This window comes from Patiria miniata, unplaced genomic scaffold, assembly GCF_015706575.1.
Source record: "Patiria miniata isolate m_02_andy unplaced genomic scaffold, ASM1570657v1 HiC_scaffold_20, whole genome shotgun sequence".
NCBI lineage: Eukaryota > Metazoa > Echinodermata > Asteroidea > Valvatida > Asterinidae > Patiria > Patiria miniata.
Genome location: NW_024037059.1, coordinates 14956208 through 14983573, shown reverse-complemented (window position 1 = coordinate 14983573; position 27366 = coordinate 14956208). Strand labels below are relative to the sequence as shown.

The window sequence follows — 27366 nt, the reverse complement described above, 5'->3', positions numbered from 1 at the left end:
CGTGATATTGCATACCTGGTACTACCCGTTCTCGCAATCATCAACGATATGCACCTTCACCTACGGTGGCAAGTCGCAAGGCAGAGGCAACCAACTGGCAATTATGACACCTGTTTCCCCGCATCTCGCCCATTATTCAAAGGTAATCAAGCTCAAAGCAAAGCATTATGACTGGTTCGCTGGAGAAACTAAATTAAATGAATTTGGAATAGGAGGCGTCAAAGCACGGCCTGATCATCATTGGCACATGTCGAATGCCTTGTTTGGCGACCGTTCGGAATCATAAAGAGCTGTCAAATTAAGCGAGCTCAATATTGCTGGCCTATTTATAAAGCCTCATAACGCTGGGTCAGAAAAATGTCTGATGGAGCTCCACGTTTTTGTTTCTTAAATCTGCTACACCCTAAACAAAATGGCGGATTCTTCATCAACATTGGTAAAAATATCAACTGCCTGCACGTTTGGGCCAGAATATTCCCAATGTTGTTAAAACTTTTAACTATCAAACAATCGAGGCGATTCGTCGGAATGTATAGCGCGTGCCATTTTTTTTTTATTTGCATCGCCAAATGTAAGAACATCGGGTGATACAATGCTAAAAACAGATCCATCAAATACATAAGTACGTTACTTAATGAATTGGTTTGTTGACATCTGACATGCACCAATTCTTTATAGAGATTTTTTATTCATGTCATTCTATTTCGAGTGTCGTCAACGCTCTTTAAAGTATAATTTTTTTAATTTGGTATTTTTGAAGCAGCTGTGAAAAGTCAGTTTTGTCAATTTTAATTTCGACTTTCATTATAGAGTCCAGTATTACAATAACAAACACCACTAAAGGGCTGATACATCACAGTAATTAGACCGTCCAAAGTAAATGGGTCCTTCGCTTCATTCCGCAGCAAACTCGCTTCCCAATGCATCTATTAAGATATGCTGGCATAATCAAAATTAGCCTTGGGCCCATCCCTTTGGGTCATCGGTCTTGTTGCGTGCCGCCTCAATGTCTGTGCTTGACTGTGATTCTAACCCAGATCGAAAAAACCCAGGTCCAATAACAAACTGGATATTAATAAAATCACACTGACAACTGGCGTATCTTCTTGCAGACAAAATAGCATTCATCATATTTTATTTCTTTTTGTGCTTTTTGATACGTGATATTCCATCAATCAGTTGTACATTACATCCCATGTATATTTCAAATGACTATTTGGTAGTTTTTAATCAAGACGACAAAATGTCTTCTCATAATCGTAAGGCGTACATTACACACTATTTATTTTCATGGCAGTATTAACTTCACCTTATCAGGGCATTTACAATCCTGACCCATACCGAGTACATTAGAGTCAAATTGCACAAAAGCGGATTTTAGCTGGTCCCCAGAGCGGGTGGAGTCTAAAGTCCTATCTCTACTTCACTGGCTCACCGACTCATTGTCACTAAGTGCTATCGTACCGGATTACCCGTAACGCCATTGACTAGGCTCAATCCGGCTCATATACATGAGAAGACTTCCAGTGAACAGCCATTGTGAATCAATTGAATGGAATTGTATGCCCTCTGGGAGCAGCTCTACTGGCTTGTGTAACAAACAGAACAACAAAAGACTTCCATTTAAAAAGATTACCAGATCAATTAATTTCAACTTGAGCAATTTTTGTAAATTTACACTTCGCTATATACATACACGTACATGTTAAGTAGGAAAATAAATGTGCTGGTGCAATATATACTTACTTTACTTTATTACACTCTTTTCGTCCAATCGAGAATATATCATACAACATTAACACAAACTTCACCAAAGCTTTGTACAACCCTTATAATTAAAAAAATGACTTGGTATACTGTTTATGGTTAACATTGCACAAACTGTTGTACATCTGTACAAAAAATAAAAGTTTTGAAAGAGAAAAATCAAATAGGCCTACGTAGATAAAGGAGGGCAACATTTGCGCCGAGTTGAGGCTAGAAATCTGTTTCTTCATCATTTTCGAAAATGTTTGGCAAATTAAAAGAAAAAAAATGTAAAAAAAGGGTAAAATCCTGTCCAATTCTTCTTTTTTTGTGTGGTCCTATAGCACATAGAACCGTACCCAGACTTATCATTCTGTTGAATCCTGTAATCCTTGGCTATTCGAATTGATGATACATCAGGACAACAGGATGAAAAATCTCATCGTTCTTATTCTAATGTTCTTCATACTCTTACCCTGTATCCTGCAATATTCCTTAGGCCTATATTAACTCAATGTTTTCTCACTTATATTATGCTTCAATCTTTTAGCTTGGTATAAACCAAACAGGGTGCACTCAAACTGTAAATGGATGGCCTCTCAACACCTCAAACCTTGTTAAACCTCATCTCCTTAATGAGAAAAGATGGCATTTTATTGAAATGTAGCCTGTTGAGATTAACTCGTCTGGCCTTGGTTGCCATTCCCTGATGTGATAAGGTGAAGTATCGCTCGAGAGTGAGCGAGGAACAAGCGGTCGATACGCAGCGCGCGTATGGTTGACCAGGCCTAGCCTTGGGCGTCAACGGCCATTTTAATAATTATCTGCTATAGCACTGTTAACTCGCTTTTTGGTATCTTTCACATTACATAGAACTAATGTAGTAACACATTTGACATGATAATGAAAGCAGCTGGCGCATGTATTACTTGCCGTAAGCACATTCTGTGAAATGGCAAATTGTAAAATGTTGCCATTTGTGAGATGTACCCCACTGTCGCCATATGATCAAAAGAGTTTATTTCACTCCGAGCATTGCTCTAAGCTCTGATATATATATAAAAACCAAAATAAATTGTCCACCACAAGAAAATACTGCGTTACCACTTGGTCACGATATACCAATAAAGTTAAACCAATCTTGTCAATGTACAGCCAATCTCAAAATGCACACTGTTTTTGGAAGTCGAATAATGTTCGACATAAATATCATAATATTTTAACATTTGAAATTTACATTTTCATTACAAATCAGTCTCAACATTTTGTACAGTCGACTTCGTTAATTTCACAGTGACATTCACCAATAAATGAAGTACTTGTTGGTAAACTTGTCCATTTTACAAGTGGAGTACAATTATGCGGTCATAGTTGTAGCAATTAAATTAAAGACAGATGTAAAGAACACAATTAAAAAAACCACTTGTACCATTAATTTGTTACATTTGAGAAAGTTGGTTTCATAAGATGTGCGTCAGAAATATGTGGAAAAAAAATGTTCCAATCATTTTGTTAATGGGCCTACAATACAAAACTAATAGTGTGCAAAAGTGCAGTTCTTATAATAAACTCTATAACAGAGCGTCCTTATGTAAAGTACACGGACAGTTCGTGCTGTGAAATTAATTTTGGAGTGCTTTTGTTTCTGTTGAAATGTCTCCTTTTTTTCCCTGCGAGACTCGTGCAGCATGAGTCGCTGATGCCATTTGTATGTTTACCCGCCTGTAGGCACCACTTCACTTAAATCAATCCTTGCTTAACTGCGTGTACAAAAATGATCACACTGCGTGAGTGCAAGTGTTGTGATGTCGAGGTTTTTTTCGGTTTCAAAATGTTTACTGATCACTTTATTCAATATCAAAAGCAAAGACAAGTCTTCAGACTTCATTAAGACCGAAGCCTTCAATGTGCGGTCACACGTAGAGACAAAAAGCCTGGCGGTAATTTCATTGACATCTAGAGTGTCGCTTGTCGACATTCACGCCTGAAATCTAGGAAACTCATGCAATATCACGGGGCGCAAAGATTAGAAAACTGCATTACTTTTAGAACACATCAACTTTTCAGACGATGGTCCTCTTTCCTTTATAATTTTCAACATTCATTATTATTTTTTTTATTGAGCGTTATATTTTACCATGGTAGCCCGAACAGTTGTCAAACGACTGTTCTCCCTGGGGGCCCAAGTAAAAACGTAGTGAACAAAAAGTAGTAACGCTTCCCACTGACCGTGTCTTTAATACAACATGGTTTTTTTTTTATAATGACGAGTTTATTCTTTGCGTCTTTACTGGTGAATGATTTGGTGAAGTATATACAGCACCTCCTAGGTATGCATTATATTTCACAAGCAGAACTGTGAGTTGCGATAGACAAATGTACAACATATGGGTTTGGCCAATATTACAATAAGCAAGACAGTTTTACAATACATACTTCAACAATGTCTCTTTTTTTTTCTTCTTTCTTTTTAAAATCTCTTTCCCCATCATTCACCGTAATTGATTCTGCCTCTTTGACTACGAACCAAAAACCATTTCATCCGGCAGGGATAATTGCAATATTTTTCACCGTTGGAAGTGGATGAAGCTTATAATAATCCATCCTGGACAGGTAATGCAACAGTGTCCTTGTATGTCTTCACCTAGTCCGTGTTTGTCTGGGTGTGTCCAGTCTATAGTCAGTCATCCGCAGATGTCCGTGTCACGCAGGTGTACCGATAACCTCCGACAGAAACAACTCGGGTGCAATTAACATTACACGCGACGCCACGCGTGCTCCGTACAAATCCAGGCATGTCAATTTTCAGAGACTCTTGCGCCAATTTCACAGGGTTGTTGGCGGGCAAGTTATTTGGGGACGCAGCAACCGGAAACTAGTGGATGGGTGATGAAGAGTTGATCAAAAGTGAGGCTTGGGTTGATGTTAAAGGGGAAGCGATGTTCGCAGTGGAGGTGGTGATAGTTGTGGGGTGGGGTGATAGTGTAACAGAGATGTGGTAACATTGTACACCGTGATTCAACGTACGCAGTATATTGCATTGGTGTAATACCAAGTTATTGTGCAAAACAGACCACTGATAATGCTGCACTCGATCCAGATTGTTGTTTTTATCAGTATTACCGAATGAGTTTACACTAAAAGTTCTTTTATATATACCGAATCACTCTGAGCACATTTCGTGTCAATTTTGGACCTGATTTACATGCTAGATTATGCAAAATGGAATCATCGGTTTGCGTCAGCAGAAAGACAATTTTGACTAATTAAACGATAGTTAGAGGAACTTCCGTGAGTGAAAACAATAATTGAAACATGAAACGTAACAAGGCCGAATCTTTAGAGATTAATTTTAATGCTTTTATTTGGAGTTAATGCAGTGATTGACAGTATGCCTATAGCGCCAGCATCATATGCAACAGATTCATTTTGGTTTCACTCATGTTGCGGCGTTGAGTATACAAAGCAAAAAATAATCATCAATCGTAGTATTGTATGCTGCATGCTGCCGAAACAAAAATACAAGCGATAGCCTACATCGACTTGTGGGTACTAATCCTCCCTTGCCCGGATTTGTCCAGAGCACGATGTTTAGCGCTTCGCGCCGAAGAAACAAATCTGGCGAGAATTATCGACACCGCCTAGAGCATGCCGTAGGGAAATCCGTGGGAGCAGCCGCGAAAACTGAAAGAAAAAAGCAGACGGATTCAAAATCGGATGAGGGAACGTGTCTTTGCCGATACTGTGCACTCGCTTGCAGGTCTGACGTGGTTTATTCCCACAAAGCTGGCGGATTTTCCCCGTTAGTTTGAGACCTAAGTTGTCGATAAGTACTGCGCCACCATTGGAATTATGGCAGTAATGCGCAGAGTGCACGATCTCCTTGTAAAAGAAAATACCTTTGGCTTGAATCTGACTAGATATTCAGTTTCAACAGGCAAAGAGTAGCTATCAACTCTCGAATGTTTGCGCGCCAAGTTCTTTGTCCTCGGTGCTGGAAATACTCGCCTCAGATAATCTCTCCAAACAGGCTCGAATTTCTGTTTGTTATTTTATCAATTGTCACGAATGTTTTCGTGGTCGTGGCTCAACAACATCTGCCTCGCTTTCGCTTCTTCCTAGTCGAGTATTGTGTTCCATTTTCCCATCGACAACTCAAAGGAGAATATCTTCTGCGTGCGATTGTGTCGGAGACAATTCGACATACGCTTTTACCGAATCATTCTTTGTAGCAGTAGTGCATAACGGTGTACGAAAATTCAAAAATAGAGAAGTTCATTATGATGCTTTTAGTTGGGAAGAACGCCTGCGGTTTCTTAATAAAGAACGGATCTCCCACTAGAGATATCTGTTGCTACAGAATGAGCGCCTGTTACGTACTTTTTATGACGTTACATTGCTTGTGCAACAAAACCGAAAACTGCCTAAAACCTCCGCCGAGTTGACACCCTATTTTCATGTCTTTTCCTGTAGCATGCGATTCGGGTTATTTTCCACACGACCAGCCTTTAATGTTTCTTAGCCGCCAATAACATGTCAGTGCGCTCAAAAGAGCGATAACCACTGCTGGCCTGGCGCATGTCTCGCCATCTCGGAATCAGAAAGATGAAGTACGAAAGAGCCACAAGACCAAAAGGCAGGCGAACACAGTGTTTCCTTGCTCTTTGACCGAACACCCTGCCTGATTTCTGTGAGTTTTAAATGCAATTATTTCCTCATAAGGTCGGGACAGGTACGCCATCAGAGAGAATTATTGAGACTGATCTACTCTGCCTCGTCCCTCACCGTGTCTGCCGCTGTGTTTTAATCTTTAATAGTTGCTCCCGGCGGACGAAGAAACAAGAAATGAGGTTGGCCGGCCCAGCTAGCACATCAGCAAGGGAATCACAGAACCTCATGCTGCGTCATTGAAATTTTAATACGGCACTCGCGCGTCCGGGAACTCTTATCAGATTTATCAAGACGGAGTCCGGATTTATTAGAGAAGAAATAATAGGGATAACAGCCTAGAAGATATCGTATGGCGCGGGTAACCTAACACCGTTGTTGAGTTTCTTTAGGTAAATGCTAAGGACGGTCCATGAATGAGACTCGGGTCGAATCAGACGGAAGTGGGTGGGACAAAACAACAACATTTGGTTTCTTCTGAAAACGTTCATAATTTAAGCTCTATAAAAGTAGAACGCCATCATTACCTTATAAATCAGTATTCGGGTTAATTTCTTGTTCCCAGTCACCCCTATCTGATCTTTTCACACAAAATGGGCAATTGTTGCCTAATATTTTGGCTAATATTGTCAAAATATGAATTGCCTACCCAGTGGCAATATGCTCTCAAAATTAGCAAACTTTTACTTGAATTTACCGAAACTTCAGGTAATCTCATACCAATTGTTGCGCAAAGTAACATAATAAATCATTTAGACCATAGGGTTTTTTTTACTTGTATATTTCACGTCGGTCCATTCAGCAACGATTTACTGCAGTTTTATTCATTTTCATTTTGAATAATTGTTTTCACTATTTTGGGTTTTGTTTTAATAATTTCGAAATTGTAACCACATTTTGTTTTATTACAGTCAGAAAATTTTGAATTTATGCCACTCGGCGTGATCACTTGAACACCTCCATGTTGGGAATGAAACAAATAGTCCTTTAGCGTACCACAAAGGATGCTATCCTTGGTGCGCTTCTGGAAAGCTGTATGATTACAATAGAATCAATACATGATGGATGCAGGTGACGAAAACTACTCTGATAAATGATTTAATGGATGGATGGCCTCTGTTGGCCCTCTCTCACTGATGAGTGCATTGAAAGACGACGATTAACTTCTATGCTTACCAAGCGCCAAGGCTATTGTAGACTAGACAGTCCACGTCGGAAATGAAAAACGGCAGAGTTTAGAACTCAAGGGAGACCAAAATTAGACACGTTATTGCTGGAAAAAGTGTCTCGTGCTGACGATTATGCATGCTTCGAGTTTGTTCTTGTATTTTACTTCCGATATTTGGCATGACTTTAAACACATTAATTTGTATTCAAAGGCTAATTAGGTAAGTGCCTTTCTATCAACGGCAATTACCAAAATGTTCAATCGGCTTTCGTCAACGAGGGCTCACAGCAAAGCGTCTGCAACGAAACGCTCAACGCCGTGTTAACGCTGCGGGCGCAGATAGAATGAAACATAATTGATTCTGACAATACCTCTTTAATGCAATGCAAAAAGAATGCGCTAAAGGTGAGCCTATAGCTCAAACACTTCTCGGATTTCGTCGGATCGAGCGCGGGGATCCGTTCGTCCGTCATCAGTCATTCAGAGATGTCATCAGTTCCATTATGTCAAGTTATAATGCAGTCCCGTATGGCAGGTCATAATATAATGGTTTTGTTGTGTTTTTGTATGTTAAGTTCCAGAGATGAATGGAAAAATTGGTATTACCTTTTCTACTTCACTGAAAACGAACCTTTAAAGGTTCGACAGGTATTTGTAGTCATAGAGACAACAGGTAGAATCTGGCAAAGCCAAAGCGTTGACTGTTAGTAGGTCTAATAAATAAGTCTGTGGAGGTGATCAGGTGATTGGTTGGGTTTGCTCTTCGGCCACGTTACTTAGCTAGTTGAAATTCAAAAATAAGATCAGTAACAATACCTTCTTTCCGACAGAATGGTTGCATGGCATAGGGATTGGATGTGGTTTGATTAGTGTAGCTTGGCCAATCTAGCAGCCGTTCCTTGTTCAGTGTGAGTGTGAATTTGACTGGGAGTGAGAAACTTCCTTCTTGAACTTGGGTTCTTGGCTCTCCCCTCGCAGGTGGCTGAGCTGGACGGTAGACGGGGTCTTGGACTCGTGTCGTCGGTCCTGCTTCTTGCTGAAAGCCCGCATGAAGGCCTGGCGGTACCTGGGGTTGGTGATGTTGTAAATAATGGGATTGACGGCTGAATTCAAGTACATCATAACGCGGCAGAATTGAGTCCAGGGCCTTCCAGTTTCGAGGAAAGTATCATTGGTAACCATAGCCCAGAGTGATGTCAGTTCGAATGGGGCCAGGCATAGGAAGAACATTGTTCCGTTAGCGATCAGCATTCGACTGACTCGGTCTCTCATCTCGGTCTTACGCTCCCTGGAATTATGGCGGCTGGTCTTTGAGACTCGGTCGTTGAGGGCGCGGAATATACAGACGTAGATGATGACGTTACCGGAGAGGGCCACCAGGAATGGTAGAGCTTGAAGCCCGTCGGTAACGAAGGCTACCCAGCTTGCATGAGCTACCGGTACGCAGGTCTTTCTGGAATGTGGATTGTGGAGAATATCGGAGAGATTCGCATTGGGTGCCCATATGTCAGCCTTGTAGTACGTTTTCTTGGATAGCGCGGACTTGGCCGGTATCAGTAGCGTTGCGATCACGCAGCACGCTAACCACGCACCAGAGATGAGCTTCAGTGCTCGCTGCTTACTATTCAGTTTATAATCATGCGGTCTGCAGACGGCGTAGAAGCGCCCCACAGACACCAGCGTGACTAGCGTGATGGACGTGAAGTAGCACCAGCCTTTCGTGAAGGAGATCAGCATACAGCCGGAAATGCCTTTCGATCCCTCGTCGTAGACATCGGGTCGGCTGATGTGCATACCGAGTTTCTCCCCGATGGCCACGCACAGGAACACGATGTCTGCCACGGCCAGATTGATCAAGTAAAAATTCACGACAGTCCGCATCCAGCGAACTCGAAACACCACGAAGAGAAACGCCATGTTACCCGCGAGTCCGATAGCTAAGATGATGGGCATTATACGAGTGATTAGGATTAGTTCAGATGGGTGATATAACACTTCATCAAGATTCAACCAATCAGTCGTATCAGGGAGACCATCTGGGAAAGCCACCCAATCGGAATAGTTGAGGGTATCCCAATACAGGGTTCCATTCTGCAGGTACTCTTTGGACCGCATTGGGCCGGAGCCTTCCGAAGTCATCTCGATTGTATTACCGACAAACAACAAGCCGAAGTGAAGCAGCGAGAAGTTTAGATCAGCATCGTCGGTCCGATCACTCCACGCTAATGCACGATTTCTGTTTGCCTTGTTGAGCTCCGTTGCCGGCTTGATAATGTGTCACGCGGCAACTAGATTTCGGCCCAAGAAATCGAGAGAAGCAGAATATCGCGTCTGATGTCAACGCGGTCTGTGAGGCGAATGATGCAAACGAGACAACATTTGCTCCGAAGTGTTCGGGACGAGGCTGTTTACCCAACTGTTAAAACTCGTGGCCGGTTGCGTTGCTGCATTATAGCAAACACGAGTCGAGCCCGCGATGTGTGCAGCATCACGACAGTGCATCAATCAACACAATGTGACCAAAACACGTAGAGAGTGTATTGTAATCTAAACTAGCCAACCAGCGACTCGCCTCGTAACGTCAGACTTTTTTGTCAGATGCTCATCGTCAGCCACTGTCCTGTGCCGTTAATCCCGCCCACCGAACTCACCCCAAAACTCGTCGAGGATAGATGCATCCAGCGCAACTGGCTGAATAATGCAATTTGCGTCGAAAATGTGGCCTCGATGGGACTGCATGGCGCGGGAACGTCCTTTTAATTATGAAAGTCGTAGTCGATCAAGGCGTGATGTTCACTCGCGGAGTGTACCATCGATAGATGAGAGGGTGATATTGTGGAGAGGGTGGGCATTAAGTGTGAAGCATACCGAGTCAAATCTTGAACACTAAGAGATCAAGGCTTGTCTTAAGAAAGATACATCATATCTCTCGTAGTGAATCAGGCTGCGGGCTGTTGATATACACGATTTCCAAGTACTGGCTTGTTATACACGGTATGTTGCATGGTGTGTGCTGGATCAACCGGGCGTGCTTAACGGTCAGATGTGACTACGCGACACTGTAATTGGCTGGTATAGATAGAGGCATACTGCGCACAATTTGAAGGAATGATCGGACTAGACACTTGTATTTCTTAGTTTTTTTTATAAGGGTATCAATTCCCACTTATATCCAGTTCTTCAGCACTCTCAGTTTTAGAGGAATCTACATGTATGCCTGGGAATTGCATTATTTTGAATGATTTTTTCGCATCACATTCAACTCTGCAGGATTGGTCAGTTCGAATATTAACAAAAACAGAATAAGTTATGGATAGAAAAATAAGGGGAAGCTTAGACTTCTCAAGGCCCTGGCTCTTTCGGATATTTCACTTAATTGTCTAAGATGAACGTAACTGAATTGTATTGTTATAAACAATTATTAATACAGCTACATGCAATAAAACACAATTAAACTGCTGCTCACTTTTATTTCAAATTCAATTCATAAACAAAACAGAAAGTGAACTGCCACGTAATTTTGAAACGATGGGGAACAATTTTGAAACGGTGTTGTTTATATTGAAATTCTACGAAAGAATTTCACGTCTTCCCGTAAATCGTTGACTCGCTACATCAATCTTCCATCATTACCCCCGGGCCTACTAGTGGGAAGCGTGTATCTAGTATCAGAATGGTATACGTTGAGCAACATTGTAATTTGAATGTTGTCATAATGCGAGCATTTGATAAATTGTTACGTCCCAGTTGCCGGCAAGTAACATATGTCACATATCAGCCTACACGTATGAATTAAACAGTAACTGCACAGTACTCATGGTGTGAAATCTATCGAAATGGTGTGACTGCCGTAGGATATGGCGCGACGTTGGCACCAAAACGGAAAAACCACCTACATCTTATTTTGTCTGAATGTCATTTTTTTTAATTGTGTAAATCAATACCAACAGCTAAAAAAGACACATTACAACAAATGGTATAAAGATTCCATCTTCTTGCATGTAAACTGCATTGTAACCAATATTACTTATAGTTCGTCAATCCGGGTTATTGGGATTTCTACTTCATTAATACTGCCTATAACGGCTGTATACCAAAAGAAAAAAAAACTGTGTAATACCTTTGCTCTTTACAACATATTTAATTTTACCTCTTTTACCACTGCTTATTCATTACGGTTACTGCAGCTTATGAAAATCGTTTTGCATCTGAATTTTCACTTTTGATATTTGATAGTGATTCAGAATCCAAAAGAGATTGTGAGCCTACGCAAACGTACGATCAATTCAGACCTTTGGATGGTGTTTGTCTTATCGTCGTACAATCATTCTAGTTTCCAAAATTATTCTTGCCCTTAAAGTTTGCTGGCATCAGCACCATTATCCTGAATTCCTGATGATATTTGTGATAAATGCCTCGCATTGATTAGGCAAATACAAATGGAACGCGTACAGGCTCATAACTTACCGATATCGTCTACTTAATACGGAGCCACATTATTGATTCCACTCCTTTTTCTGTTTGTCTAGCTGGGCCATCATGGGCGAACGGAATCTTTACTTCCGATACCTAATATTCAGGACATTATTGTATCTGATCAGATATGTTGCAAGTAGGTCTATACCAAGCTCCTTGCACATTCCCCACTGTATAATGTTTAAGTGCATGACATGAGCAATGAGTTAGATTTTGTGTATATTTTTTTCTCTTCGCGGAATCCTAAATGATCACCCGACCGAATGGAGAAGGTAGGGCCGTCCTTGGTTGTTTAGCCAGTGGGTGTCATGTCCGGCACTTGAGGAGGCTAACTGATCCGGGGAAACGCTCTCAATAACGCGGGAAGGTCGCTGCTCTCTGGTGAGCGCGCATTTACATCCCTTGCAAGGCACTGCATCAACATTAAAGCTGGACTAGGCAAACCTGATTTCATGTCGTACATTTGCATTTACATGACGACTGCATTTATGAATTGGAAGCCCTTGTGGACCGCATCAACATTAAAGCTGCACTGGAGAAACCCGATTTCATATCGTACATTTATATATATGAAGACTGAGTTTACGAATTAGAAGCCCTTGTAAGGAACGGCATCAACAAGCTGCACTGGAGAACCTAATTTCATATACATTAAATGAGGACACCTTTCATGAATCGGAAGCCTGTGGCATCAACATTAAAGCTGGACTTGATGATCTGATCTCATCGTACATTTATATGAGGACAGCGTGTGGGAATTGGAAGCCCAAGGGACCGCTTCAACATTAAAGCTGGACGGGATGATTTGATCTGATGTACATGTAGACAGGAAACTGAGAAAGTTTGCCACGTGCTGAACGAAATTCTGAAAGGAGTTATGTCGTTCGTGTGTGTTAAAACATTATGATACAGGCTTTATTTTAAAGTATACGTGTAGGCTATTGGTTTCACCTTCGAAAATACCTCTACAACTATCTTTGACATTTAAACCTTCGGAGTACGATCGGACAACCCCATTGTAAATTCTTCGAGAGGTTGTAAATTGTTTCAGGAAAGTGATAGCCTATCCCGTGGATGTCGTCATCCAGTGATAAATTATTTGAGGATAACTACATTCCACTTTCCAGATGTCATCACTCTGTGATAAATTATCCATGAATATCGACATTCTATAGTCGTTCAATGAAACAAACTTGGATGGCACCTACAGAACTCCGTAGTAATAACTATTTATCGGTAGAGGATTTGCAAATCTTACCTATGAAAAGTTTTCAATTTTTATGAAATTTGTGATTTTTCAGCATTAGCCGGATTTCTGTTTTATAACAAAACCATTAATTTGAAATTAGTTTAAACATTGCATTGTTATATAAAAATTTGGTTCGGTACCGCATTGAAGCATTCCCCTTTGGTCGAACATAGAATATTGATTGGTTTGGCATTATACGAAAGTACGGTTGAATTAAGACTTATAATTTGTTTTTATGTAAATACAAATGTATTTTTATGTACAAAATGCCAGAACACGTATTATAACAGAAATAGTTTTCGGCCCGGCTATCTTAAAGCGTTTTCCTTTCCAATTCAATTCGTCCAGTAAAATTCATTTTGTGCACTTCCAATATTTTATTTCGTCCTTTGTCAAACAATTTCTATTTTAGTTTAATCAGTAACTTCAAACCATGAGCACATATATATTCGTCAAGGAGTATTCGATTTCGTCTCGTCTACGCCGAACCTCGTTATTCACTTAAACAAATTCGTCTTGTGTCTCTCAATTAATCCTAATTTTGTTCAGTTTCGTCATATTTCACTGTGATATAGAAGGCATACAGGCCGCTGGTAAGAATAATGGTCCACTTTTTTGTTTTCTTTTTTTGTCATAATGTTTCTTTTGATTTTGTCTTCTTAAAAATACGTTAGACTCAGTTTTGGGCACACACAAATGTTGCACGGGGAACTAAGCGTAATCGTATATAGTTTTTTTTACATTTTTTATTTCATTTTAACACTTGTTTTATTCGTTTCAAAATGTAAAAGTAATCTATGTTTTGTTGTTCTTGGTAATCTATGTCTTTTGGTAACTGCTGTCTGAGTTAAGTACATCTACTTAGTCTGATCACATCATGCGAACGAATGTGCCAAATTGTGCTCGAGGACACGAGGAAAATGCTCAAGCACACACCAGACTAATTTACTTAACACAAGCTTTAAATCGATTAACATCAGACAAATTTGATCTCTGAATGCTGTCATTCGGCAATAACTGATACCAATTCAATCTGCATTGACGAATATTCTTGACCAAGTACTTAAATAGGTTGACCAAACTTTGAAATTGAATGATAAGTGACTAAATTGATTGTACTGAAAGCATGTGAAATTCCTCTCGGACGAATTTGATGTTAGAATTGGTGAATTGGAAAACGTGTTAAAAACGTTTTAAAATAGCCGGGAAAACCTACAAAATGGGAAAGTTAGGGTATATCAGAGCCTATGGTCAGGCTAAGTTTCTTGTCTTCTTCTTAGAAACACACTTGACGACATGGACGTGATCTCAATATAATGTTTACGAAATGTCCAAGTAAACTCCAATTGAAAGTGGAAACAACACCGAACTGCATGAATGCTAGTATGGTTACATTGCTTCCTTTATGGCAAGAGAAATTGTCATTATCCTGCATAAGCCTCTGAGGGAACAATTTTGTTTGACCCGCTTTCATCATCGTTTCAATAATGACGTGTAGTATAGTGACGGTAATGGTCAGACTTGATGCAGTGTTGATGTCCTCCTATCCCACCCCCGTTGGGTATGTTAACTAGCCTTATGTTTGCATGCATTTATTGGACGAAATGGTGATTTATCTTGTTACCAATGTGTGAAGAGTGTGCAGGGCTTGGCCCCTAATCCTTAGCCCGTAAGTCTACGCACGCACACGCTGCACAACCTCTCCAAGAAGATTATTCTCTTATAAGGAACTGAAACATTGATGAAGGAAATCCAGGAAGCGTGGAAACCCCTAAGGAACTTCCAGATGTCAGGTTTCCTATTCCTCTGAGATGAAAGGGAAAAGCAGAGGTTCTGTTTGCGCTGTGTTTGTGTGCTGGGCCTAATGTGTGTTAATTTGAAGTCGGGAAATAATTGTCAATTCTTTGAACAGTTCGATGTATCATTTGAGTTGTGAGGTGCTTTAGAATAAGCAGGTGGATTTTTTTTTAAAGACCTTAAGCAATTCTCCTTGAATGTGAAATGTAGTGTGTGGGTTTTGTTATTGAAGTCAATGTGACCGGGTTCTGTTGTAAGGATCGGCTCTCCTAATGAGATATTACCGGCCAGGGTGGCATTTGTAGGTCGTATAATATGATAGATATTGCACGAATCAATACAAAGCACTTCTAGTTTGTTTGTTTTCCCGCTCGTGTCCGACACTTTTCAACAATCCATGCGGAGAAGGGTCTGCATTTGGTGCAATGACGTTCGGAGGACTCCGTCATCGGCAAATTTAAACGAATGGCCTTAACAAATTGACCGAAACATTTCTTAATGTGTACACTATATATTATTCACCAGGGGTGCATATAGCCTAAGGTTCACTGGGGAATTTGATCGCAAAAGGTTATTAACTGTTGGAGAAACGCGGTTATACAGACCATGACCTGTGACGTCATACTGTCACCCAGTCCCTTCTATCTCCTATTGTGCAGTAGGATATCAATATTTCGAAACCCAACCATGTTAACAAACAAAAAAAGACGACTCCACAATGCCACATCATGAATTTAATGTGATTATTAAATCATTTCAAAATCATCAGCTATTATGTAAACACCTTGTAAATTTGATGTGGTGCCGCAAAGTTTCGGTATTTCATTATTTTCTAAACACTTTAATATTAGACCAATTGATGCTGTCACTATGAACAGAAAAAACCTTTCTTGCAAGTTTAAATTTCTGCATTGCCACCGATAGTTTCCTCATGCATATGCCCAGACAAACAATGGGACATCTTTTGTCCGGGATCTTTCCCTGAATTGGTACAAACAGTTAGTTCCCAACATCTGGTCGGTTGGTTCACTTGGTCATTCAATATTGAATATTATTTTTACAAAAGCACCCAAACGTTCCGCTAGACATTACCGACCTTTTGTGGGGAATTCAGCACTTTTCCCAGCGTATTACAATCTTTTTGTCAATCGTTTGGTCAGTTTTTTGTTTGTTTTAACATCATTCTCCGTCCTACAGCAAAGAAGCTTGAGCTATTGGGAGCACGCATGCAGGGACATCAATCAACCGTCAATTTTGAAGCTATGCCTTGCACTTCGCGCGTTGTGTGATCAACATGACCGCTAATAAGTGGAGGTTGTTTTTTTCTTAAAAGTGTCAACAGACATAAATGGAAGAGAGAAAAGAAAGAAAACTGAACGCCGAAACGCAGGAAGTGCACCCATCCACATCATCTTGAAGCTTCGACGGTTCGTGAATCCGCAAGAAATGCTTACGCTCCGTTGCTGATGGTTTGCCCTCTCTCGTCTATCCCTCCTTCATCTTTTCTGTTCTCTTTTCCTCGTGAAGACGTAGCAAGCTAACCGGTTGCCCGGACCCTCGAGTTGCAAGAGACGAGTGGAAATGGTTCATCCGTCAACAGGCGAGGCTGAACGGGGAGGGAAGTCCCAGGGATGACAATCCTCGCCATTGCAGTATTGAAGAAACAAACCGACGACTTAATCGAAGCTGACGTTCTTTGGTTCCGGTTTTCTTTTAACCGACTTGCACGCCTTTTATATCAGTGACTCGGTGAATCTGTCTTTACCGACTTACACGCCTTTTTATATCAGTGACTCGGTGAATCTGTCTTGATAGTCACCCGAACCTGTCCAACGTAATGTTTAGATTTCTCTCCATTTTTGATATATCCCTGCTTTGCATCGTGATTGAGGATGGTCTTTCGATGCATTTCTAACAGTGTCATTTCTAATATTTTCCGCAGGTTTAACATTCAAGCCAGCATAGCGTCAAACCTATACTAAGGCTCTACCTAGGGCAAGATTTATTTTAAAATCCTTGTCGTGTAATGTACCTTATATAGGCCCTATATTCTATCGTTTACTCTAGTTTGACAGATCTTATTACGCTTTCTCTCCTGTGGTGCATGGTGCAGAGTTTTGTAACTATACTACAAAACCCACACCAGTATTGTTGTTTCGTCCCTGAGCTACTCATTTTACTGCAATCAATCCTGTAATTGTAGAAAAAAAATCGGGAAGAGGTGAAATCAGATCGCCGAAGATCATAAACTGTAAGTGGAATCGAGAAGCTGCAAAGAACGATAGAAACGACTGTGATCTAGAACTTCTTGACCACACGAGGCCCCCACCGAGTGAACAAACCCTCTCCACCGCATTAACCCAGTAGATCATTGATATCGTACTCAAGGGAGAGCCTCCCAAGTCGTCGGTATACCATCCCATCATGTCAAATCTAATCACGGTATGTTGTCGTCTTCCCGGCCCACTTCCTTTTCTCTCTCTCTCCAGAAACAAGCTCGGCTGGCTGACTGATGAATGCTACTTTAAGCAGGGCCAGCTACGATTACCCGACTTGCCGGAGATAGTGCTCCCAGCGCATCGAATTAACCAGCCAGTCCGAGCAATTATTTTTAGCCGGCTACCCGAACGGGCCTGTTGGGGTAGTTTCTCGCTCTCCTGATCTGCCCTGCCTGATCACCATTACACGACATGCTTCTCTCTAGAAGTCAAATGTCACTTAAGACAGAAACGGTCAAGTAAGGCAGTCGGTCGATAAGACTTGAGCAAATGCTGATGCACTTTCAGCGAGGAGATAAGAACAAGAGGGTTTTCATAGTGAGAGATAAATCTGATAGGACGACTTAACAGGCCTTTTCCTTCAGCAAATGCAAACTGCATTAGTTTAGATCCTTGTCTATTGGGCACATTAGCTTTAAGGTTTAATACTGGCACTGTGAAGGACTCGCACGTATTGAACTCATTTAGATACGGCATGAGCAGTCTGCTTGTTCATTTGTATACCTGAATGTTATTGATGGCTCGAAGAGTCAGGCCCGATAACATAAATGGATTCAGATCAGAGCCCTATTTAGCATTCATATTTTCACAAGTTACAGCGATTTATGTTTTTGTCAGTTTTAAGCATAACTCGACTTCTTTACTGAAATACAGGCACGTAATTTTAATCGTATTGTCGTATGTTCATTTACTCTTGGTGCCGAGAGAACCCAACAAGAGCAAAGTGTACGTGAAGCCTTCAAATGCTACTTGACGATGTATTGTTCTAACCAATCAAATGTGGCAGATGCTTTGCATTGTAAAATAATAGCTTATTATCGTGAGTTATGTGGAAATTCATGCCCGTGAAATGAGTTTAAAATAGAGTTCTCTTGAAACATGGTGTTCTGACACAATATGCTGAATGCAAATGTATTGTAGTCCAACATGACTATTCCTGTTCACAACTGCATCCATCAAATGAGATAGGTTTTGATAAGCGGCTCTAGACTCTGCCCAAAACTGCGCTACAGGAATTGAATTTCATAGATCGTTCGATTTCTTTGCCACTCTGAAGCCTATGCATTTCATTCCCTTGGGAGTAAGGTATCGCCGAGTCTGCTCTGAATATGTGGTTGTGATAGCATCGACCAAAACGTACGCGCCTTCGTGAAACGAGACAATCAACTGACAAGGCGCTGAAGATTCCATTTGCGAAAAGAAAAATGTTATGCCTCAAGCTTTGCTGTAACTGGTACACAATTATATGGAATAATTTGCATGTACAGTTGAGAACCATTACTTCTCTAACCTCATTCAAATCTGAACTACGTAAAACGCTCAGTCAGTAATATTCCTGCAAATATGTCAGCATTTCCATTGTCTTCATTGATTAAATCTAAATCAATGCTGATCTACCGAGATGACAAACTTGGTTGCCATAGAAATAAGGAAGCCGGATGGCTATTTCCCGGTGTTTTCTCTCAAAAGGGTTTTCGCAGGGTTTTCGCACCTCCCACAATCAGCGAATCATTATAGTATAGGGCGTACCGCAGGTCTATTGCACCTACGTTTATATCATTCTCGATAATCTTCAGCGTCACTACAGCCTGTCCCAAAACAAATGCTGCAAGCAGAAACGGGCTCTGTGTCCTTGGAACATTGAATAATATTTCATGATGCTTATAATAATGTTAACACTAGGATATTCAGCTTTCAAATACTATTTGTTTTATCAATTTTGCTGTTGCCAAACCAGAGATATGGTCCGTTGAACACAAACACTCAAAAATCCATTTGTGCCACTTTCTACATTGTTAGGCCTAATAATGACATGACAAGACATGGCACCTGTTCAAATCCGACTTCAGTTGAGGTTCGCAATTCCAGAAGATATGTTTTATTATGATGATTTGGAGAGTGTGTTACAAATAATGAAAAGAACATTATAATATGAATAACAAAAGTGTTTCTTCACCTATTCATTACTAATTGTTTTTTTCTGCACAATCATATATGTGTATAATACTGGCAATACTGCTGTTTATAGTATCAACCTACGGAAAGTGGCACAAACTAATTTTTGAGTGTTTGTGTTCAACGGACCATATCTCTGGTTTGGCAACAGCAAAATTGATAAAACAAATAGCATTTGAAAGCTAAATATCCCAGGTTTAACATTATATAAGCATCATGAAACATTTTTCAATATTCCAAGGACACAGAGCCTGTTTCTGCGTGCAACATTTTTTGGGACAGGCTGTATATGGACCGGGCCCATAAAGAAGGCGAATAAGATGTCTATTTTTCTTTTTTGGCCAGATCAAAAAGTAAAATTGATCTCATCCAAACGCTTGGCATAAAAAGAAATTACGTTTGGCTCGCAGCCCGTGAATAATGCACATTTATAGTACCACTCACACAGGGACGTGCCAGTAATGAGATACCTCGAACCGACCATCAGACGCCTACTATAGTGACCGAACTTATAATATATCTCCATTTTGAAAGTCAAACGCCTCCATAAAATGAATGGCTTTGTAACCATATACCGATGAAAATCGATGTCCGAACTCTTATTGTGCAGAGTGCTCTTCATCAAAGATTTACGCATACGTACCGTGGATCCAATCGTCAGGTATCAAGTATCGGCGCATGCGCAGTCATTACGAAATAAATACAAATTATGAAACAAGTGAGCTCATAAATTCCATTTTGGTAAACCATTTTAAAAAACAACTCATTCTTCGGAAACCAAAGAGACACATATCAAAGATTCACCCCGCGTTATAATGTAACCGCATCCAATTTGGTGATCATGAGGCTATATCATTTTTCGGATCTTCTTTATGCAAGGTTGACAAAGATCCTTTTACACATCTGCGGCAGCGCTGTTTCGAAGCAATTATGTTGTCTTTGGGACGAACGGAAAAGGTATCCAGTTACCCTGCCCGTTGGAGTATCTTTAAGAAAGGTCCCGAACCCAGGTCGACGGGAGCGTTTCCGGGTTTTTTATCCGGTAGATTGACAGTCGAAACTCGATAGGTATCCCGAAGCAGAGTATGGTGCCATTGGCTTCATCATTGTACCCTATTCATCAAATAAACCTTTGGAGGAGGCATTTCGAAATCGGTGCACGGCATGTGTGATACAGACTGTCTGGCCAGGATGCGTGCGTCCTCGCGGCACACGGCATCTCAGGTCCCAGACAGGACCCAGGCATCTCTTGGAGAGAAACGAGGACAGACCCATTATAAACGAGGATCACATTTCCCCCAAACAAAGAGAAAGGATCTTCTTGCTGCAGGACAAATGGATTTTCAAGTCTTGCAGGTTTTTCAGCCTGATTAAAGCACCATTATAAAGTGTACGAGATAACCCTTCAGCATTCTGAGCGGAATTAGTAACAAAGAGGCTATAAATGGTGTCGCCCTGTGGGAGGATTGTTTTGATATGTTTTTTTTTTTTGCGCGTGCTGTCATGAATCAGGGATTGTATCTGGCAAATGTCAGACGCTCTGACGATTTTTATCTGTCAGATAACGATTCAGCCAGTTTATTTTTAGATGTTAAGACCTACTAGTTTTCAGTAAGATTTGAAACTTTATATCCATCTTTATAACACACTGAGTATACGGTGTGTATACGTCGGTGAAGGGCAAAACCTAGTTTGAATTACATCACCCCGACACAAAATTCCATCTTATGAAAACTGTATATGGTGAAGTTGTGTAAACTATGACTTCGAGTCGTATAAGAAAATTGTTTAGGTTTACTAGCATCGTTTACTCCTGATTCTGACCATTCTTCTGATGAGGTCTAGAACAAATTGATCGAAACGCCGGTGAGTGAGCAGTGGTTATTCCCATCACTCGACCCTCCACTCTAAAGAGAAATTACAAGTGCTACCACAATTTACAACGGTTTTATCGGCGTTATACAACTGCACCGTTCTGACAAGTTTCTCCGAAATTTCGGCGAAACATGGTTGTCATATGTAATGGTGTCCAAGTCATACGATGTCCTCTGTCACAGCCTGTCATTTCTGTGGATCTGCTGAGTCGCAATGACAAACTGTTAGCTATTGTTTTAATAGTTTCAACCAAGTACCAGTCTTTCACTTTGAATATCAAAAGTTTCAGCCTTTTAAGTAATTAAAAAAAGTTCTCTACATTCAGTGTATCGGTCTGAAGAAGCTGTTGATGTGACATCTGAAACCAATTAACCCTAAAAGGGCCGGGTTATTTTGACCAACTCTCAGCCGGGGGGGGGGGGGCGGATTCCGCCCCCCCCAAGATCTCGGCCATCGAGTGACGAAAATTTTGGAAACTCAGTACATGCATAGAGCAACTCTTCCTAAACATACCCAAGAAATTTCATGACTATAGGTTAATAGGTATTGGAATTATGGCTAATTAATTATTCATATGTACGAATGGCAATTCTGCTCTGTGTACATGACGTATTTGGGAAAATTCCGTTTTCACTACGCGCCGGAAAATTTTTCGCTACGCGGCAACCCGTGGTCCGATTTTTATGTTTTTGGTATCAAAAGATGCGCAAAGCTCGAGGCTAAAAAGTCATAACAGCTCGGGTTGCGAAAAAAAAATTTTTTTAGAGGCTATCGCGGAAAATGTTGAGGGGGCGGGGGCGGATTCCGCCCCCCGGCACTTTTAGGGTTAAAAGGTTTGACATTAAGATGTAGCAGAGGGCACAAACGGTTAATGCTCTAGACATGAAGAAAGTAGCAAACTTATAGTGGTAGCTCCAAGTAACTCTTACCAAACGGTGGTAGAAAGGTTAGCCAAAGAGTTGAACGACACGGAGCAAAACCCCACGAGATCTTGATGGGAGTGCATTTACCAAGACGCCTACCCAAACACATAAGAACCACACACACTTTTCGTTTACTCGCTGTCGCCCGTCCGATTCAATTTCATTGGAATCAAATTAAGAACCCGTCGATATTTTGGTAAAAGGAATCGCTAACTGCACTTTTCTTGCTCCTACGCCTGGAAAAAATTTCCCTGTACCCGTGTAGCGGGGACCGCGGTTTCTTGGGCCACATCATCCGGACTCATTTTGTGACACTGTAAGGCGAACCGCGTTTGCCCGGTACAGTTTGTTGATTCTACCGTCCAATAAAACCCACTATACTAGTGAGGTCAGCTCGTAGCTTGCACTTACCTCTGCAACACGAACCAAGAACGCGCTGACTGTTTCATGAACTGATCTAATGGAGAATTCCTTTAAAGTTTGCTTCTTAGAATATAATTAAGTTTTCAAAATAGTGTTATACTTGACTTGAAACAATTTTGCTGTAAAATCAATTGTAAGTATGCATTCAAAGAACCATTGTCTAAGTTTCGGCACAGTTGTATCAATACGTATAAAGTTTGACATCATAAAGAATAGAAGTCTATAGGTACAATGTAAAATCATTCCACCAAAAAGCTGCTTTTCTCACAAACGAATGTGCTCGGTAAACTACCGAAACTTGTGTGCATTTTGTATCTAATAATTGCTACATTTGTAGTTTTTGTTTAGTTGAAACGTCGAATCTCTGAGTGTTGTTAATGAGATGTTAATTAAGATTAGATTATTAAGCACTAGTTGTTGGATTATCTTTGAATGACCTGTCACTTCCTGGTTTATTGTTAAAATCGCTGTGAATTTGAATTACTAAAAATGACTTCATAAATTCTTCTTCTTTATTTTGCACAATCAGGTCAGCATCCTTCTTTAGGACTCGACATGTCTTGAATATTATTTGAATGAACAACTCGCTCAAAAGAAATTGGTAAGTCGAAACTTTTACTTGATATATTAATGTCGCACGATTTTCACACGTTTAATAAGTTTTGTACAGTGTTACGTTAATATTGGAATTTCACATTCCAACTTAGCACATAATTAAATGTATTGATGGATGTAATGTCTGCCCATGATAATACACGAATTCTGAGTTTATTTGTATTCACTGTGGGGTGATACACTTTTGGCTGTCTACGTTGATATAAATGGACGTTTACAGACAGCCGAGAGTTGGATGAACCAGTTGCCATGCTGGAAGTCAAGGGTTCTCGTAAGTTGCGTGGTTACACCAGCGCTTTATATCAGTGGAAATGTTATTTTGGTATGCAGGCCCAGTCAGGCTGCAGGTAGCTAAATGACTGCCGTTAGACATTAGCGGAATCGCTACCAGTTTTGCAATTTGCCAACTTAGGTTAGTTGTGCTTGCATTTGCAATCAGGATTCGTAGTATGTGACGCCGTATGGGGAATGACATATTAAAGTTACCTGATTTTGTTATCAACCTTGATATGGAAATTCATTCCGTTTCCATTTCAAGGAATTGACGTAAGGACGGCGAAAAATGCACCAAGTACTTAATTTGTGTGTCCAATTCTACAGACTGATCTAGAAAGTTAAGGGTATTTCTATGGTTTTCGATGACGTGGATCTCCTGTCGTTCCTAATGTAATTCGGGCGCTTCACAATGCAGTGCGCCACCAAGAGTTTGCCACCAAGAGTTTGCCACGGAGAGATTTTTTCCCGGTGCATTGTGGGAAATGGTCGACAAATTCGCAGGGCGGGACATTTGAAATTTTTAGTTTTTTCTAGTCATGTAGTTTCGCATGATTCGAGAGTTTGCCCTTTTCTTTGCCTTTTATCAATACGGAGTTTTGTTGTAAGACGCTATACCCCAATCTATAACAAACATTAGCTCAAGTTGTCTACTGACACTCGTTCAAATGGGCCATGTTTCATCGACCGTAAACTTGAATAATGGACTCTCCACGACAAACTCTTGGTGGCGCACTGCATTGTGAAACGCCCGAATTGTTCTGGGTATTTCCACATGGGGTCGTTAGTAACGTTTGACTAAGTTCGATATTCGATAATCCAAATTATTCAATAATTTAACAAACTAATAAATACTGTGACGCTCATTTATAGGGTTAAGCTATAACAACTGCAATTTAGCGTTTGAGCAAATTTAAAGGGTTCCCATAATAAGGTCAGAAATGTCCATATCTAAATGTCAGTATAGTGTGGTGAATGTCATTGCACCCTTTGCTCTTTATCTCACATGACACGCGTTGCCTATAATGCAGATAAGTTATTTACATGCAAATTAACCCTTTCATTCAGACGTACAGGTAATTGGAAAGTCATCCAAAGGCTTGCCCCCCGTCAGATTACAGTCATTAGCGCCTGTGGTATGTTTAATCATAAAACAAACTGCAGGCTCTCGATCGACACTTCTTTGATGTGTCACTTGACGAATAATGAATGAAATGTCCCAGGCAATTTCCTTGTGGGGGGGATCTGAAACACAAAAAAATGACTGGCTGGAGGTATAACAAAAATCCTCGTAGGATTTCTTAGCCATTCAGAGATTTGCTTGAACCCAAAACTGAAAGTGAGAACAAGCTGCCATATCCTGAATCTAAAGGGACACAGTAAACTAATAGGGAAATTTTGGCCAAAAAAATGTCCAAAGGGGGCTAGTTGTTGATTGATATTTGTCTTTGGTTAAATAGTGATTGTAATTTTAGACAAACCCTAAACCAAACGTTCTGCCATCCGCATTTCCAGCAGTAACTGCAGCCGATAAAATGAAATACTAGCAATATATCAATTTCAGACTGGTGCCACCGAGGGTGTCCGTAGATGTCATGCCACAACGTCAAGACTATAAGGTACTATACCCTCTCTTTGGCTTTAGTGAGTACAGATTTATGTTGTAGCCTGACGGATTGCATAGTGGCTGAAAGAGCGACTAACAAGTCATGATGTACAATTAACCGACTTCTGACGTCACTGAGCGATGATCGTGACTCGCGCCTAGGCCTGATACACATTCTTTCATGAGTCACATGGCACAGTGGGGACATTGACCGATAGAGTACATTGGCCCATCAAGAGTCTTGTCATATCGACAGCAGTACATAACACATGAAACCTAAGTATCTCGCTGTAAAGAATATGTAGAGCCAGAGGCATGAATGTCTGATGTTCATTTGTCACATCTATGTGGAAAATATATAAATAATTTGTTCCAGTAAGCTTAGACGATACTTTTCTTGAAGTTGGTTTTCTGTATCAGTAAACAACAGATGATTTTGTTTTTGTACGGTATATGCAGTAGCCCGTAAGCTTAAAGTTTTCCTGCGATCAAAACGTCACTCATGTTTTCAAGAGAGTATTCGGCCGCAAAAGGTCTTAAAAAATACAAAACCACAAGAAGGTTTTTTAAGCGGAAGAGCAAATAGAAGACGAAATTGATGCACGTTTTACAGGTTTATTTGTACATGTGGATGTGTGTTTGTTTGCATTCGTTCATTTCAGTACATGGCAGTATTCATGCAAAGACCCGCAGTTTACTCCTTTCTATTTTCAGGTCTTCGATGTATGTTTTTTTCCAAACTGCCAGGCTGTTGCAGTTCACACCTGCCTATATTTTGGCAGTTACGCCTTGGCAGTGTAGGCGTATAAATTGACACAGGCAGAGCACGAGCGTACTAAATTCCATCTGCTCCATGGTTACTGTGTAATGCTCGCTTTCTCTTCAATGTTTCGTTTCTTGAAAACAGTTTAATCGTTTAACTTGTGATATGAAACAGCCGTCGAGAGATATCAGTTCGTTTCAGTACTCACTTTTGTAGCTCTAATTGCTGCAGCTTCATATTCTTGTATTTCGTGTCTGAAAAGATCGTACTTTCTCGTTCCTGATGACCTCTGATTTTTTATTCGCCGTTCGTTTGCTGAGATTTTTCTATTTTTCCGTCACGAAAAGGAATTGTGATACGTGTGACAGGGTGTGTGTAGGAAAGCACGCAGGCTCCAGTATGTGGGTTGATCCATTGTATAAAGCATCTGTCTTTTCTGAGTTTCCTTTGCAGCTCTGCACAAATTGCCTTATATCTGCCTGCCCTTTACCTTATATGCTCTGTTTCTTTTCCATGGTCAATATATTTATGCTCTGAATAAGTTATGCAGTTTGTTCAATTTCTTGTGTGCGAAAGGGATGCCGTGTTGCGGTAAACGGACCCTTCAAGTGCTGGCTGACTTCGCAGCGCCTACATGCAATAATGATGAAAGTCAATGAGGCAATGGAAACCAACAAACATCTTCTCGTTGACCCTCACATAGTGGAACAAACGCCCTCAGACATCATGAAGTCATGAAAGCAAAGCTGCTATCCTACTCCATTGTCTCATCAACATCAGAGGGTTTCAAGAGCAAAAACCAATCGTTCTTTACAGATCCACTTTACTTCAGATGTAAAAAAAAAATATATATGTTGTAAACGTTTCATTTTGATTCGAAACTAGTTTACGTTTATACGCTATATTTTCCTGACAATGAGCCCACGCCGGGGGCGGTTGCATGTTAGATATCGATTCCAAAGAGAATTCAGTATACATTATTGCAATGACAGTGAAGATAGTGGTTACTTCAAACGGAAAAATGACATTTTAATTAGAGACGGTTTAATTACAAATCGTGTCTTCGCACGTCTCTTGAGCAATTTACACATGTTGCATCACGCCAGACTTTCTCTTCAAATCGATATTCGCACGGGGTCTTCGCTTATAGGTGTCTATTTCATGCGTCGTAGCTCTCGGTAATTTGGTTAGGTATGAACGTTCCAATTGTCGGCGCCTCGTTTTGCACAAACTGCTCGATTCTTATACACCAATATTGACCCATTTTGACATTTTCAATCAGCGATGTTGGAAAATAGAGACAGAAAACACTTTCGTCGACACTCAAACA

The 27366-nt window shown here is 40.6% G+C and overlaps 1 protein-coding gene and 1 long non-coding RNA gene across 2 annotated transcripts; one reads left to right on the top strand and one right to left on the bottom strand.

Moving 5' to 3' along the window:
• Nucleotides 1–26830, top strand: LOC119728888. Its single transcript, XR_005271150.1, has 3 exons — nucleotides 1–142; nucleotides 23309–23380; nucleotides 25232–26830. It is a non-coding gene; the product is annotated as an uncharacterized LOC119728888 (long non-coding RNA).
• Nucleotides 1152–10257, bottom strand: LOC119728887 (neuropeptides capa receptor-like). The gene has a single exon (XM_038201322.1). It carries the CDS (start codon nucleotides 9719–9721, stop codon nucleotides 8486–8488), a length of 1236 nt encoding a protein of 411 aa, XP_038057250.1. The 5' UTR covers nucleotides 9722–10257; the 3' UTR covers nucleotides 1152–8485.
• Nucleotides 26831–27366: the final 536 nt, after the last annotated feature.

Coding starts and splice junctions, on each gene's coding strand:
- LOC119728887 (XM_038201322.1), bottom strand. CDS start 9,721: ATGACTTCGGAAGGCTCCGGCCCAATGCGGTCCAAAGAGTACCTGCAG.